Source organism: Astyanax mexicanus, chromosome 22 (genome assembly GCF_023375975.1).
Source record: "Astyanax mexicanus isolate ESR-SI-001 chromosome 22, AstMex3_surface, whole genome shotgun sequence".
Classification (NCBI taxonomy): domain Eukaryota; kingdom Metazoa; phylum Chordata; class Actinopteri; order Characiformes; family Acestrorhamphidae; genus Astyanax; species Astyanax mexicanus.
In genome coordinates this window covers 7607603-7622995 of record NC_064429.1, presented here as the reverse complement: position 1 = coordinate 7622995, position 15393 = coordinate 7607603, and the positions used below count along the sequence as shown (strand labels likewise).

At 37.0% G+C, this 15393-nt stretch overlaps 1 protein-coding gene across 1 annotated transcript; it reads right to left on the bottom strand.

Moving 5' to 3' along the window:
• Positions 1–317: 317 nt before the first annotated feature.
• carnmt1 (carnosine N-methyltransferase 1) lies at positions 318–8869 on the bottom strand. The gene is made up of 8 exons (XM_049470399.1): positions 8680–8869; positions 7088–7283; positions 5540–5706; positions 4473–4613; positions 4147–4325; positions 3326–3439; positions 3091–3194; positions 318–1858 (listed from the first exon to the last, which is right to left on the bottom strand). The coding sequence occupies exons 1-8, from the start codon at positions 8814–8816 to the stop codon at positions 1676–1678; spliced, it is 1221 nt and encodes a 406-aa protein (XP_049326356.1). The 5' UTR covers positions 8817–8869; the 3' UTR covers positions 318–1675.
• Between the last annotated feature and the right edge of the window lie 6524 nt (positions 8870–15393).

The following is a 15393-nucleotide window of genomic DNA, read 5'->3' as shown; positions in this document are numbered from 1 at the left end:
CTTTCACAAACCAATCTTTATTTGGAATCTTATAAATATCCAATAATAAAAAATAGGTAGTGTGTAGATGAGAAAATGGACAGCAGCAGTGAGTAAGGGTTTCAGTGGCAGGATAGATATAAATATCTGTAAATATTTGGACTGATCTAAATTTCATAATATTAAAAGGCTTGTGTCACAACAGCCAATTGCAGTAAACATAATGTGATCGCAGCATTAAAGGAATATAAAAAGCTTCAAAATAAAAGAAAATAACATAAATTCAAGAAGTGGGCATGTGCAAATAACATGCTTTTTTGTAAAGAAACATTAAAACTAAAAAAAAAAAAAAAAAAAAAACCTTTTCATAGTTCCAATGACTCGGCCAAGGATGAAACTGAAACTTCATGTGAAGCTTTACTGTTTAGCGCATGTAAATCAGTTACAGATCTCATCTCAAAGACAGTGTGAGCAACCTAATATAAACTTCAAATTTGGGTCATTTTCACCTGCTGTGTGATCATAGTATAAAAGTTAATTCATTAGAAGAGTTTACCATGTGGTGCTTTGTTTCACCAAGCATAAGGTCTTAGTGTAGTCAAATAAATTAAACCCAAAGTGAGTCTTAGCCAGTATGATTCTTATATCTCTCCATTGTGTCTATTGGATAGACACGACAAGATGTGGTGTTCGCTGGGTCAGTGTACTCTGGTCTTGATTAAGATTTGATAAATGTGTGCTTAAGGCCTCTATTTACAGTGTGTACATTTGTACATTGTGTTGATTATTATCAGTATAGATGTAATCATAGGTTACTGCTAAGCTTTGGATACATGACATGTTAGCCACAATACAGCCTAGGAATTTGGTCTTAGTCCAGTATTCAGTATTAATGGAAATGTTTTTTTGTACATGATCCAGAAGTAGTATTTGTATTTGATCCTGTAGAAGTTGCCTTTTAAATTAAAATTAACTTTTGAAAACCAAACCAGAGTGCTCAGAACTGGAGCTGAGAAATAACATTCAGTACAGGCCAAAAGTTTGCACACACCTTCTCATTCAATGAGTTTTCTTTATTTTCATGACGATTTACATTGTAGATTCTCACTGAAGCATCAAAACTATGAATGAACACATGTGGAGTTTTATGTACTTAACAAAAAATGAGCTGAACCTCCACAGTCACCGGACCTGAACCCAATCCAGATGGTTTGGGGTGAGCTGGAGCACAGAGTGAAGAAGACAAAGGAGCAACAAGTGCTAATAAACACCTCTGAGAACTCCTTCCTTCCTTCAAGACTGTTGAAAAACAGTAACTATTTCAGGTGACCACCTCTTGAAGCTCATTGAGAGAATGATGCCAAGAGTGTGCAAAGCAGTAATCAGAGCAAAGGGTGGCTATTTTAAAGAAACTAGAATATATATATTTTTTAGTTATTTCACCTTTTTTTGTTAAGTACAAAACTCCACGTGTTCATTCATATTTTTTGATGCTTCAGTGAGAATCTACAATGTAAATAGTCATGAAAATAAAGGAAACTCACTGAAAAAGAGAAGGTGTGCCCAAACTTTTGGCCTGTACTGTATGTCTAAGCTGAAAGAATTCAATATTCTAGGTATAAAAAAAGACTCCATGCCTGTGATGTAAATGTGTCTGAGGCACTGCAGTGCACCATAGGCTTTGGTTGGTCCAGGGTCACGTTGTTGCCGATTCTCTTTTCTGTACTGAGTCGTCCAGCTGGCTGTCTTTAGGGGAGAGGGTGCCGTTGGAAATAATGTCCTTGGGTTTACGCACCACAAAAAACACACAGTCATACAAGAACTTCAGCATGGAGCGATCGTTCTCTGTGTATGTGGTGAGCACTGACTCTCTTTCCACCTGCAGAGCAATAAAATAAAGTACAAAAACACAAATTACACACACAGCCAAAAAGACAAGATTAAAAATCTTAAATTAAAAATCAACAGTTTTTAATGTGCCTGCTGATAAACCAAGAGTAGTGTAGCCAACAGATAATGGAAGATTTTAGCATGAATTATTAACTTGCCTTTTTTGGTTTCTGACACAAAATATGCCAGATTTTAGCTCAGCTTAGTTAACGCTAACTGGCTACTTGAGCTCTGCTAACGCTAACCAGCTACATTAGCATAGCTTAGATAAAGTGAACCGGCTACTTTAAGTTAGCGCAGATAACGCTAATGTTTTTTTGTTGGTTTTTTTTTTAGCTCAGCTATAACGCTAACCAGGCTACTTAAGCTCAGCTAACGCTAACCAGCAACTTTATCTCAGCTCAGCTAATGCTAACCAGCTACATTAGCATAGCTCAGATAACAATAACCGACTACTTAGCTCAGCTCAAATAACAATAACTGGTTACTTTAGCTCAGCTCAGCTAACGATAACCGGCTACTTTAGCTCAGCTGACACTAACTGGTTACTTTAGCTCAGCTCAGCTATATAACAGTTATTTTAAATCAGCTAACGCTAAATGGTTACTTTAGCTTAGTCTAGCTAACGCTAACTGGCTACTTTAGCTCAGCTTAGCTAACGCTAATCAGCTTTTCTAGCTTAGCTAATGCCAACTGGCTACTTTAGTTCAGCTAACACTAACTGACTACTTTAGCTCAAGTTAGCTAGCACTAACCAGCTACTTTAGCTCAGGTCATCTAACAATAACCGGTTACTTTAGCTTAATTAACACTAAACAAATACTTTAGCTCAGTTCAGCTTATGCTAACAGGCTGCTTTAGCTCAGCTTAGCTAACGCTAACCAGCTACTTTAGCTTAGCTCAATTAAAGCTAACTGGCTACTTTAGCTCAGTTCAGCTAATGCTAACCGGCTACTCTTAATACTCTTAATATTTGGAAGTTTACTGTTCTTTAAATGCATATATATTCCAGCATTATGTTTATATTATTATAGAATCCATACAAAATAAATGTTTCTCAATATATCATCTAAACAAAAATAGTTAACGTATCGTGACATCCATTATACCTTTGTCTGGGGTGTGCAAATTATTCTTTTTTTTAATTAAAACTATAGATTTAAAAGGTTATAAAACAGATTTGTGAGATTTGTGATGCAGCAGGTTGTCAGTATTGCCCACCTCTAGTTGAAATCCAAATTTCAACATAACAGCTTTAATGTCCTCATAGCTCAGCTCGATCGATAACTCATTGGCCATATTTTCAAAATGGTACAGAAGGGGACCTTAAACACAACGCAGGGATATAACAACATATTAAATACTTCAATTTGCAGCAATTAAGTATTTAGGCAAGGCCTACTAAAACTGTGAGGGAACAGCTAATAAGGAGAAAGCAGATATTTGCTGCACTGACCCAGATTAATCCAAACACCGCCGGGTTTAAGAATATTCCAGATGGTCTCAATGTAGTCGATGACGTTATGGGCGGTGTCGATGAAGAAGCAGGTGGCAACACAATCCCACGTATCTATGAAATAGAGGCAGAAGGGTGAGAAGAGCACGGGAAAAAATTACATTTTAGAGGCACGCTTTAGAGGCAGACAACCATCTAGTTCAGAACAGGGCATACAGGCTAATCTTGCTAACAGACACCGGACTGTCTAATCAATATGTCCGATATACTCACCTCTGAACAATAAAAGAGCTAGTGCGCTTAGAGGCTAATGCTAATGCTGCTCCAGCCTCGGTGCTGGAGAACTATACTGAAATTCCTGTAAAACGCTGTACTTTAATGTGTATTTACTGCTCCTAAATACCTGGCTATATAGTCTGTGCGTTTATCGTGTTAAAACAAGCTATGTGGGACAAACTGCTAGTTTATATCACCCTGGATTACCGGAGCACTTAGGGTTTCTCAGTGTAGCGCTGTCGGGCGCTGGAGAAATTCGGGACTTTAAGCATACTGTAAATGAACAGCATACTGTAAATGATCGTCCCTTTAATCGAGCATTTCAATGGCCTTAAAAAGGTCTGTGCCCAGCTATGTGGAGGCGATGCGGTTGTCTCGTGTTTATGCCTGCTCCCCCTTCCCCTCGCGCATCTCAGGCAGCAGCAGCCAGCAGCCTTGCACGTCCTGCGATGCACACAGCGTGACGACAATGCTTCAACAATATATCATACAAAGTTATATAATCTGCAAAGTTTAATACTTGATACAAAAACATCTGGACTCACCTGGATCAGTATACACTTCCAGGAAGTCCCCAGCAGTCATGGAGAAGTCTGAGTCAGGTGGAAGACTCTGAGGGTTGACATCTGGGAAGGAAATTGGCCTCGTCTGATCAGCAGACAGTTTGTTGTTGCTGAACTGATGAATCCAGGGATACAACATCAGTGCATTCTCCTTTTCACACCTGACGAGATTCAGATTAACAGATTCAGATTCAGTCTTACCAGAAAACATCGAACATGCAGCTTGCTTAATTAAAGTACTGGGTCCAAATATATAGTAATAATCCCAGATTAAAAAACATTAGAAGTAAACATACATGTACACGTACCTGTTAAGAACAAAGTTGGAGGAGAAAAGCATAAAGAAACTCCATTCATTTCCCTGGCAGGCGTAACCCAGACGGGCGATTTCCCACGCCAGCCTGCCGAGACCGGCCCCGGGTACCAGGACGTTCACTTCAGAGACGTTGCTGTTAAGGAAAAAATAAATTATATATATATATATATATATATATATATATATATATATATATATATATATATATATATATATATATATATATTTTTTTTTTTTTTTTTTTTTAAACAGGTCTTTTCAATTTAAAGGATAGAATCACCGGGGAAACCTCTCTGATGAATGTTTTTTTAAATATTTTTAGAGTTTGTCCCTTTCTTTTTTTTTTTTAAAGCAGTGTGTTTTAATTTTGTTTCTTTTTTTTTCTTTTCTCCCATGAAGACAGAAACATTTAAGAATGCTGAATCCCTGAATGCACTGTTCACTTGTCAATCAATTAAAAGAACAAAAAAACACCTATATTAACTGGGCTGAGCCCCAGATCTTTACGTACCCAGGCAACAGGCAATTTAATACATTAAAGCATTACAGTATAGAGTATTAATTAAAAAAAATCATAAAGTAACATATATACACTTTAATGCAATAAAAAGTTTTAAAGCAGCTTGAAAGTGATGCATTTTGAAAAATTGTTTAAAAAAGCTCAAGGTTTAGGTGATTCAACTAAAAATTATCTTTAGTCTATCCATGCCATTTTACTAAATCTGTGAAAACAACATTAGCCTAATATCTCCTGTTCTAAGAGGCAAATTTCAGATATCGAGCAGGTCTTGGCTGAAAGCTGTAACATTAATGTGTTATTATAATAACTATCAGAATATATGCAGTCTTTGAAGTCTGGATATAAACCCTTGCTTTTCTTTGCAGCTTTTTTTCACTTCCATGAACTGTTCAATTAACCCCTGCTGAAAACAAAATCAAAAACAAGATTTTGTATCCAGGGCTTTATTATTTGGCATATATGATGCAAATCTGTGTACCTAATAGAGAAAATGAAACAGTATTCATATGGACAATGCTTATATTAACAGGTCTACTCACCACTGGTCAGGTGGGAACTGTCTCTGTATCTCCTCTATGATAGGAGTGTAGCAGGTGTCCCTCTCAGCTTTCCCAGCTTCACTCCAATCACGAACAAACTGCTTGATGGTGGATTTCAGCTTGTCCATGTCGAACGTTGAAGACGGTCCAGCTTTCCTTGTACTTCCCTTAAAGCAGCACAAAGAGATAGGAAAGATTATATTGGGTTAATTGGGTTTCCACAGAAAGAAGACATGCTGTAGCTTCCAAATACAGCATCTTCACACTGGTTTCTGCTACTGCGTCGACTCTATGTAGTGTCTACGGCTTTCACGAGTGCCAGTTCACTCAGGACACTCTGTGACCAATGTGGCTGAGTAGATTTTCCAATCATGCAAGACCAGTGTCCTAGGGCTGGGCAATATACAGTTCTCAAAAAAAAAAAGACAGAACTTCAGTTTCTGAATCAGTTTCTCTGATTTTGCTATTTATAGGTTTATGTTTGAGTAAAATGAACATTGTTGTTTTATTCCATAAACTAAAGACAACATTTCTCCCAAATTCCAAATAAAAATATTGTCATTTAGAGCATTTATTTGCAGAAAATGAGAAATAGCTGAAATTACAAAAAAGATGCAGAGCTTTCAGACCTCGAATAATGCAAAGAAAACAACAAGTTTATATTCATAAAGTTTTAAGAGTTCAGAAATCAATATTTGGTCGAATAACCCTGGTTTTTAGTCACAGTTTTCATGCATCTTGGCATCATGTTCTCCTCCACCAGTCTTACACACTGCTTTTGGGTAACTTTATGCTGCTTTACTCCTGGTACCAAAATTCCAGCAGTTCAGTTTGCTTTGATGGCTTGTGATCTCATCATTTTTAAGTTTTTTTTTTCTTCAGAGTTGTATATCGTATTTTTATCCATATCGCCCAGACCTACATTTTCCGGTCTGTTTGAATTATGCATAAATGTGTCATAAATAAATGTGTGTGGGGAAGTGCATTTTCAGGGACAGATTCAACTGCATTAGTTAGAGATACAGGTCATTTATGCTTATAAATAGGCCAACATAGCCAAATCTGAAGGGAAAAAAAATCTAATTCATTAATGAAGCTTGTACTGGGAAACTTGTACTTCAACAGGTGCTACCTTAACAAAATATTCAAATGTTACTCACTTCACCTGAGACTGTTTTAAAATGTTATGACTGATAAGTGTATGGGCTAGTTTAATATTAGCACGACTATTCTATCACATTTATGCTTTATTTATTAATCCATTGATGCACATGCTAAATTTTAGTGACATCTTGCTGTATTTAAAAAAAAAAAAAAAACAGAAGAAATTTAGGGAAAAGAAAGAAAAGGCCGCAGACTATTTTTAACTGTGTCGTAATTGAAGTGTAGTAATAAAGTCATTTCTTGAGGTCAGATGTGGGTTAAAAAATGTTTAAGTTTGACTTCTGTCTAGAAACTCAGTCAGGCTATTATGTGCATGTAAACATAGTTATTTTAAATCAGAGTATCTGTGTGCATTTGTGTACCAAAGATCAGCCTTTCACCTACTTCCTCTCCGTACTCAATGTTCTCAAACATGTGGAGGCAGTTTTGCACGATAGCCTGTAGAACTTCATGGTTCTGGTCCACACAGCGGCGGATCTTGGCCAGATTGGGAAGAAAGCCAGACATGAGCTGCTGGTGCTTTTGAGGAAGACTGCGGAACTGCCGCTCGGTCCGGTTCACACGTTCCTTAATGTGGGTTCTGTTTAGAGAGACAGAGAGAGAGAAACAAAGCATGTAAGTTAACAGAATTAGGGCAATATAAAGCAAAAGATCAGCTCATTCAGTAAAATAAACATAAACTTATATTCAAATACTTTATTATACACATTACAGTGATTTATATGAATTTTTTAATGCACATCATTTAAATTTACATACACTGTAACAAAATGTACAGTTGGGTCAGTGTTCTTTAGGCAGCGATGATATCCTCAATATGCTTATTATTGTTGATAAGAAAATATATCACCATACAATTAAATATTAATATTGTCCAGCTCTAATACTAATAAATGCATGCATATATAGCCTATATATATATTGTGTGCCAAGTCCTGCTGGAAAAAGAAATCTGCATTTCTATTTCAGCAGAGGAAAACATGAAGTGCTGTAAGATTTTGTGGGAAAACAAAACTGCACTGACTTTAGACTTGATAATAAAACACAGTGGATCAACACCAGCAGATGATCAGCATGTCTCTCCAAACCATCACTGATTGGTGGAAACTTCACACTTGACCTCGAGCAGTTTGGACTGTGTGTCTCTCCACTCTTCCTCCAGACTCTGCTCCCTTGATTTACTTTAAATGAAATGTAAAATTTACTGATGATCAGTGATGGTTTGGAGAGACATGTCATCTGCTGGTGTTGGTCCACTGTGTGATATTCTTTCCTCCGCTGACAACTTTTATGAAGATGCTGATTTCATTTTCCAGCAGGACTAGGGACACTGCCCACACTGCCAAAAGTGGTCTTATATAATATTAAAATAAGTGCTCAATTGACTGTAAATCATAAATCATCAACAATAAAATAAATAAACGCTTAAAATAGATCACTCTGTGTGTAATACACCTATAAAATATATGCGTTTTACATTTTAAACTAAATTACTGAAATAAAGTAACTTTTCAATGATATTCTAATTTCTTGAGATGCACTAGTACCAGAACTACATCTACAGTAACTGAAAACATGCTCTAGTATAATGCTTTATTTATATTTTTACAGTGAAATATACACTAGGGTATCACGGTTTTGCACAAACTCGACAAAACACCCACACCAGGAGCTACAGGTAAAAACTAGATAGATAGGTTAGCTGGCTTAGCTAGCTTTAGCATGCTAAACATAAACAACACAACCTCCACAGCACACAGACCCGACACCACCTACTTTAATCTAAAACTGTAATTTAGAGAAAATAAACAGTATATTAGCTAGACAATTCTCCCCCTAAAGGTCATAAAATACACAGAGTGCAGTGATTTATCTAGCTTTAACCCTGGTTTAGATACGTTAGCCTAGCTTTAGCTAACTAGCTAGGCTAGCTATCTATCTATCAGATCAGTCAGGCGAATCAGCGATAACGTTACCTGTAATATCTAAACGCATCGATAATTTTCCAGAAATGCTGCCTTTCCAGCCTGGCCTCTTCCTCCGGGGAACATTTAGTCCTTCTCCGGTACAGATACGGCTCCTGCTGGCCCGTGTCTGGAGCTGTGTCGCCCATGCCGTCGGCTCTGACACCCACAAGCCCAGAGCTGGCTTGTGCTGGCTGCCTAACTCTCCGGTCCACCTTAAATTTGTCGTATGTTTGCGTTGCACCATTTAAGGTGGAACGTATAACTTTAAATGAATAGCAATACAATTAAATACAATAAAACCTTGCAGACCATGAGTAACCTGGAACCAAGAAATTGATAAATATTTTTAATCATTTTTTAAAAATATATTTTTGATGCCTAAAACTAGATTTACAATAATACATATGGCATATCCTGCCATTTCTGCCCCCAGGAAATTAGATATATAAATGTGCACACAAAATAACTTTAAAATACATTTTATTATTAAGCATAGTGTCTTGTACATAGACTTAATTGCAATAGTAAAATATGTAATAAAAAATACTTAGAACCTGTCCCCACTCTCTAACTGCACACTATACCATGAGATAATTATTAAAATCCTTCAGAGATGTCATTTTTCTGCATTGTTGTGTGACTCCAAATCCCATCTTATGCTTTATAAATATTTTTCATATTTCATGATAAATCCATAATATTTAAAATACACACATTACCTCATCTGAAACATCTGGAATATTCTACAAGGAATTGCCCATTTATTAATATCATGTACAGAAGCTTCAGCATGTTGCTGACTGTTATATTTTCAATTTTTCACACAGGTCCCTGGTAGCAAAGAACATTAAAGAAACAATGCTTTTTTTGGTTGCATTACATCTTCTAATGTTTTTAAACAACCTTTTCTAAACATTCCACAAATAGAAATTAGATGTTAGATATTAGTTTTGGAATGCTGACATTGAATCTATGTTCATTTAAAGGCTTTGCATGGTTAGCGCTTACACTGCTAGTGATTCATACTGTCTGCAATGCAATCCAACTTTTTCTACTTTGAGATTACAAAACAGCTATTATCAACACCATAAAAGCAAAGTACATTTTATTTCCGTGGCACAAATAGTAGGATTGTCTGTGAAAAACAATTAAAATGTTCATTCAGGTCATGTAGAGGCTGTACTATAGCCTGCCTAGCTTTCACCTGTTTTTGTGAGATTTAAAATGGTGACGACACCAAGAGGAGTTTTTAATGAAAAACCAGTGTTTACAGTAAATCTGAAGAAACATTTGTATGTATAGCAGAAATGTATATAAAATAATAAAAACAAGTTTATAATTAGGAAATCCATGGCCAAAAACAAGGTAAGGCATAATAACAAAAAATATTAATATTTGTCTACATTATGACATTCATTTTGTTAATAAAATATACAAAAGTTGAAACAGTGCCAACAGTGCAAAAAAGACAAAAATGCAAAACTGCAAACTAAAAGTAACTGTCAATGAAAATATATTAAAAAAATAAAGCATTAAAACCAACTAAACCCCTTGTGGGAATTCTAATTTGAGTATTTTTTATGTACTTGTAATTTAAAGATCTCCTTCTGCCAAAAATATTTTTTCTTGTTCTTTGTGAAATACTAAAGGTATCTCTGAGTTGTAGATGATGCTGCACATAAAAATTCCTCAACCACCATTGTCTGCAGTAGATAGTAAAAGAAACTCCCCACAAAACGAGTTGATTAGAGAGACGTTATAGGGTCTCTACGCCAACAAATGAGTTCATTGGGAGGGTTGTGGGATTCGTGAGACCACTCTCTCCGTGGCCTCGCGGATCCTACAACCCCCATTGCTAACATTTCTCGGCTGCTCTCCTCACTGGGAGCCTGATATTAAGTGAAGTTTAAGGGTTAATTTTATCTAGCACTCAGTGCTGTATCTTTATAACCAAGGCTGTATCTCTGAAAACATTTTGTCTTTTAAATTTTAAAAACTGTAAAATTGACTGTGGGGAAAGGCAAGTAGATGTTCTCTGCTGCAGTGCTGTAAGCCAATCAGAGGCGATATATATGCATGTATGAATATTAATGAACAAGAGCTAAAACATGTCTTTCTTCAGAGACCAGTAATTCAGTGATCTAAAGCAGGGCTAAATAGAAACACCTGATCACTTTTTTTCACAAAAAACGTCTCACACGGCATTCATTCATTCTAAAAACACAACTAGACATTTTAAAATGAAATTTAAAGCCTTTAAAGTCTTATTTTAGTTTCAGTGGTCATGTACAATTGTGCAGCTTATTCCTGAGTTGAGATAATGTGGATTCCTGGCAGCAAGTTTTACTACCAAGCACAACTGAGAGTTCTCAATAATAAATACAGAAATGACTTTCACAGATTATCAGCTGTCCGGTTCCTTTCAAGACGCTGTATTACTCTTCCTTGGCGGTAAATTATTATGCTTGCTCCAATTAACACCATCACTAGCACTATCAACAGTACCACCAGCGTGCCTGTGCGCTCCCTGCTGTAGGGTTCACCTGGCAATGGGGGCTCATCTGAAAAACAAAACCAAAAACACACAGACGTACACTCTTTATCCACAGGTGACCATCAGCTGCCTCATTTAAAGGAGAAATCCGGTGTGAAATGGAATTGGGTTGTAGTGAATGAGTACAAACTTTTAGGGAATAGCCCAGCATCTTTTACCCCCAGGATGACCACATACAGCACTTTTAGAGGAAACTCCCAACAGACTAGTGATAGGGGCATAGAGTTACTAAACTAAACTGTACACCCAACCCCCCCCCCTCCCCCTTTACACACACAAAGAACTGAACTTCACCCACACACACACACCCAGTCAGCACACAGAGGCTGACATGACTTTATTTGCTGCACTCTTAAAAACTATAAACTCTCTACCTCAGTAACTGCTGTGATTATATATGTTCTATATGTTACAGTATGTCACACATCTCTGCACCTTATCCCCACTATACACTTTATTATACCGTATCGGTACTGCACTGTCCTGTCTTTAAATTGTCTCGTCCTTTGTATTTATTGTATTTATTGTTATTTAGTGTTATAATTTTATAATTTTATGTTGCACTGTCGTCACTCCTGCACTTTATGTTGTCTATTGCTTGTTGTTCTATGTTGCACTATGGTTCCGGAGGAACGTAATTTCATCACACTGTGTACCTGTACTCAGATGTAATGACAATAAAAGCCTCTTGACTTGAGTTACTCATGCAAAGAAATGTCTATTTTTACACCATTAACAAACTCAAAGTAGCTCCACACTTCTTTGCTACAATTCTGAGGACCCTGACATTTAAATTGAGGAATTTGGAATTTTGAAAGTGTACAGGTATGAACACACAGTAGAGTAGAGTAACAGTTTGCAAATTTAATAACCCTCATATTCTGCAATTCTTATGATATTTGCCAACTCCAATAGTTGCCCCAAATCCAGTCCAAAACTAATACAAATACCTACATGACTATCAACTGTAGTTTTATTCGTGCTCATTAAACTTTACAGGAGAGGTCATGGCTGTGTTATGATAGAAATAACCTACCATGGACGGTAACGGAGAAAGTTTGAACAATCTCCTTATTCTTGGTGTCTCTGATGATGTAAATCCCACCATCGGACGGCATCACTTCTTGCACTCGAACAGCACAAACAAGTGACACTCTTTCTTTATATTCAGCAGTGCACCGAAGTGAACGGCCATCCACGGTGCAGATCTGCTTGCTTGATGAACCCGCAGCGTCTGTGCTGTTATAAATCACTTCCACTGGTTCTCTTACAGGGACCTCAAGGAGGAGAGACTCATTAGGATTGATTTCCACTGGCACACTATGAGCTGAAAAGAAAAGAAAAATACTACAGTTATAACAATAAAATAATTACATAACACCAAAAAAACAATATGAGGGAAATACACTCATTAACAAAAATAAAATGCATCAAGAAGGAGTTGATGGAATTGAATGAAGCTTGATTTGTGTGAATGTAATGATACAGATGACACAACTCAGTTTCTGAATCAGTTTCTCTGATTTTGCTAATTATAGGTTTATGTTTGAGTAAAATGAAATTTTTGTGTTATTCTATAAACTACAGACAACATTTCTCCCAAATTCCAAATAAAAATATTGTCATTTACAGCTTTTATTGGCAAAAAATGAGAAATGGCTGAAATAACAAAAAAAAGAAGAGCTTTCAGTCCTCAAATAATGCAAAGAAAACAAGTTCATATTCATAAATATTTGGGGGAATAACCCTGGTGGTTTGACAATTTTGGCATGTTTTCCTCCACCAGTCTTACACACTGCTTTTGCATTACTTTATGCCTTTACTCCTGGTGCAAAAATTCAGTCAAGCAGTTCAGTTTGGTTTGATGGTTTATGATCATCCTTCTTCCTCTTGATTATATTCAAATTGTGTTTTTCAATTAGGTAAAATCAAAGAAACTCATATTTTTAAGTGATCTCTTATTTTTTTCCAGAGCTGTACAGTTGATAGGAGGCTCTAGCCTGGATACAAGACTAAGTACAGTTGGAACATAGAGATATACACTTAATGCTGAATGGGCAGGCCAATCTGATGGATCCCTTGCTGTTTGTGTGTGAGCATTATACTGCTAAAAGATGCCTGTTAAAGGTTCCGCCCTATAGTGGGCAGTTGGCCAACATCAGTAAACATTTTCTTTATAAAAGTTTATAAAAGAAAAATCTAAATTTTTAATTAAAACAGGACCCACACTCAGCACCCACACTGCCTCAAAATTTCCAAAGCTGCTGTGACCCTCACTGTCCCTAACCTAAACATGATTTAAATTCTGTGGATAGACGGTGAGGCAGTGAAGCAATATTAGTTAGATACAAGAAGAAAGTTAGACACTTAGAAACAAATGCAGGTGGAAATAATGTACTACCACTGTATACTGTGTATATATTTGTGTAAATATTTGAAACTATTGAAATATTTTTAGAATCAAAACATCTATACATAATAAATACAATTTTTACACAATTTTATCCTGCACCAAATTAGTATTTGGTGAGACATGTATCTACATTTTATTGCTAACAATAAAAGCAAAAACAACTTACATTCAATCCGGAGGCTCACGAGACACACAGTTACTCCATTGCAATCACAAGTGTAAAATCCCTTCTTTCTGAAATCCGCTGAAGTAATGGTGAGCGAGAGGTCACCAGCACGGATCTTCTCACTTGACAGCTTGTATCCTCTCTCTTCTTTACAGATGTTCTGATCACACTGAGCCACAACCTCCTTACTAGGAACATAGGTCCACTCAACTCTACCAGCGCACTGATTCACACATGGAAGGGTCGCAGACTCATTAAGCTTCACCTGTGCAACCCCTACAAATGACCCACCACATCCTGCAAAAAAGACTGATGAAAGAGAAAACATAAGAAAAAAAGTAATATTACACTGACTTAACAATAATATATCATTTATAAAATAAATAAAATATAAAGTGATGGTTTAATCAAGAATCACATTTCACATTTCATTGCAACTCCTGCTTTATTTTTAAGAAAAACACATGAGGAAACCTGCACTAATACAAGAATAAATGTTTAAAGCTTACCAAGAAAAAGTGCACTGACTGTCAGCCTCATAGTGAGAAATAAAGCACTGCGTGGGTGAACACTGCCTTTTTACTGGAGCGCTCTCTCTCTCTCTCTCTCTCTCTCTCTCTCTCTCATTGGGCGATCTGGCTTCGGAAACCTGCTGTGGTCACATTGTTGTCACCACAAAGTCCATTTAGTAGAAGTTTTGCCAGTAACACTGTCAATATAGCAGCTTTCTTGTAACATATAGTGGCGTGGAAGAGGAAGGAGGACTCGTGAGACTCATTGCAAGTACTCAACAGCTCTTTATTAACCGGCTTGCCACTCACTTATTTTTTCTTTCGAAAAAAGTTTTATTGTCACCTTTACATTTTTTTAAAAACCAAGTGAACATTTTTACAATTTACATACATTTAAAACAATACATTCATGAAATTAAAACAAGCCTTTTTTTCATTTCCTTTTTTTAAAAATCCTTTTCACATAGTTCATTTAAAACCATATTTTCCCCTCCCCATGTATTTTTTATTAAACTCCATTAAAATTCATAATAAAACAAAACAAATGAAATCGAGTAAAATAAAATACATGATAAAACATCTCTTCTCACAACACTGACAACTTTTTTTTTTTTTTGTGTGTTTTTGACATTGTCCTTTTTTTTGCGTGTGTGTGTGTGTGTACGTGTTTTGGGAATGAAAGGGTCCATGTCCGTGTGGTTAAAAGGTTCAAGCTGAAAAGGTATAAAAGGAATTGTAATAGTCCGTAAAAACGAGTAAAATTGTCCTTTGTGCAGAACCGGGGTGAGCCCCTATCAAGCAGGCACCACCCCGCTCCTCAGAAGAACGCCGCTGTCGTTTCTGGGCTCAGAGGAGATCCCCCCCTGTGCCCGCTGCTCCTTTTACTGTGTCCGTATTACCGGGGTGCATCTACGGGAGCCAGGAGCCGTGGTGGTCTGGACCCCCCTGCGTGAGACCCCGGCCCCCTCCTCCGAATGTCGCCGTGCGGTGTCCCCTGCAGCGAAGATGTAACCAGCGCCGACAGTGCGTGCAGGGGCACCGTCACGCGCTTCCCCACCAGCAGGTTGCGGGAGGTCCA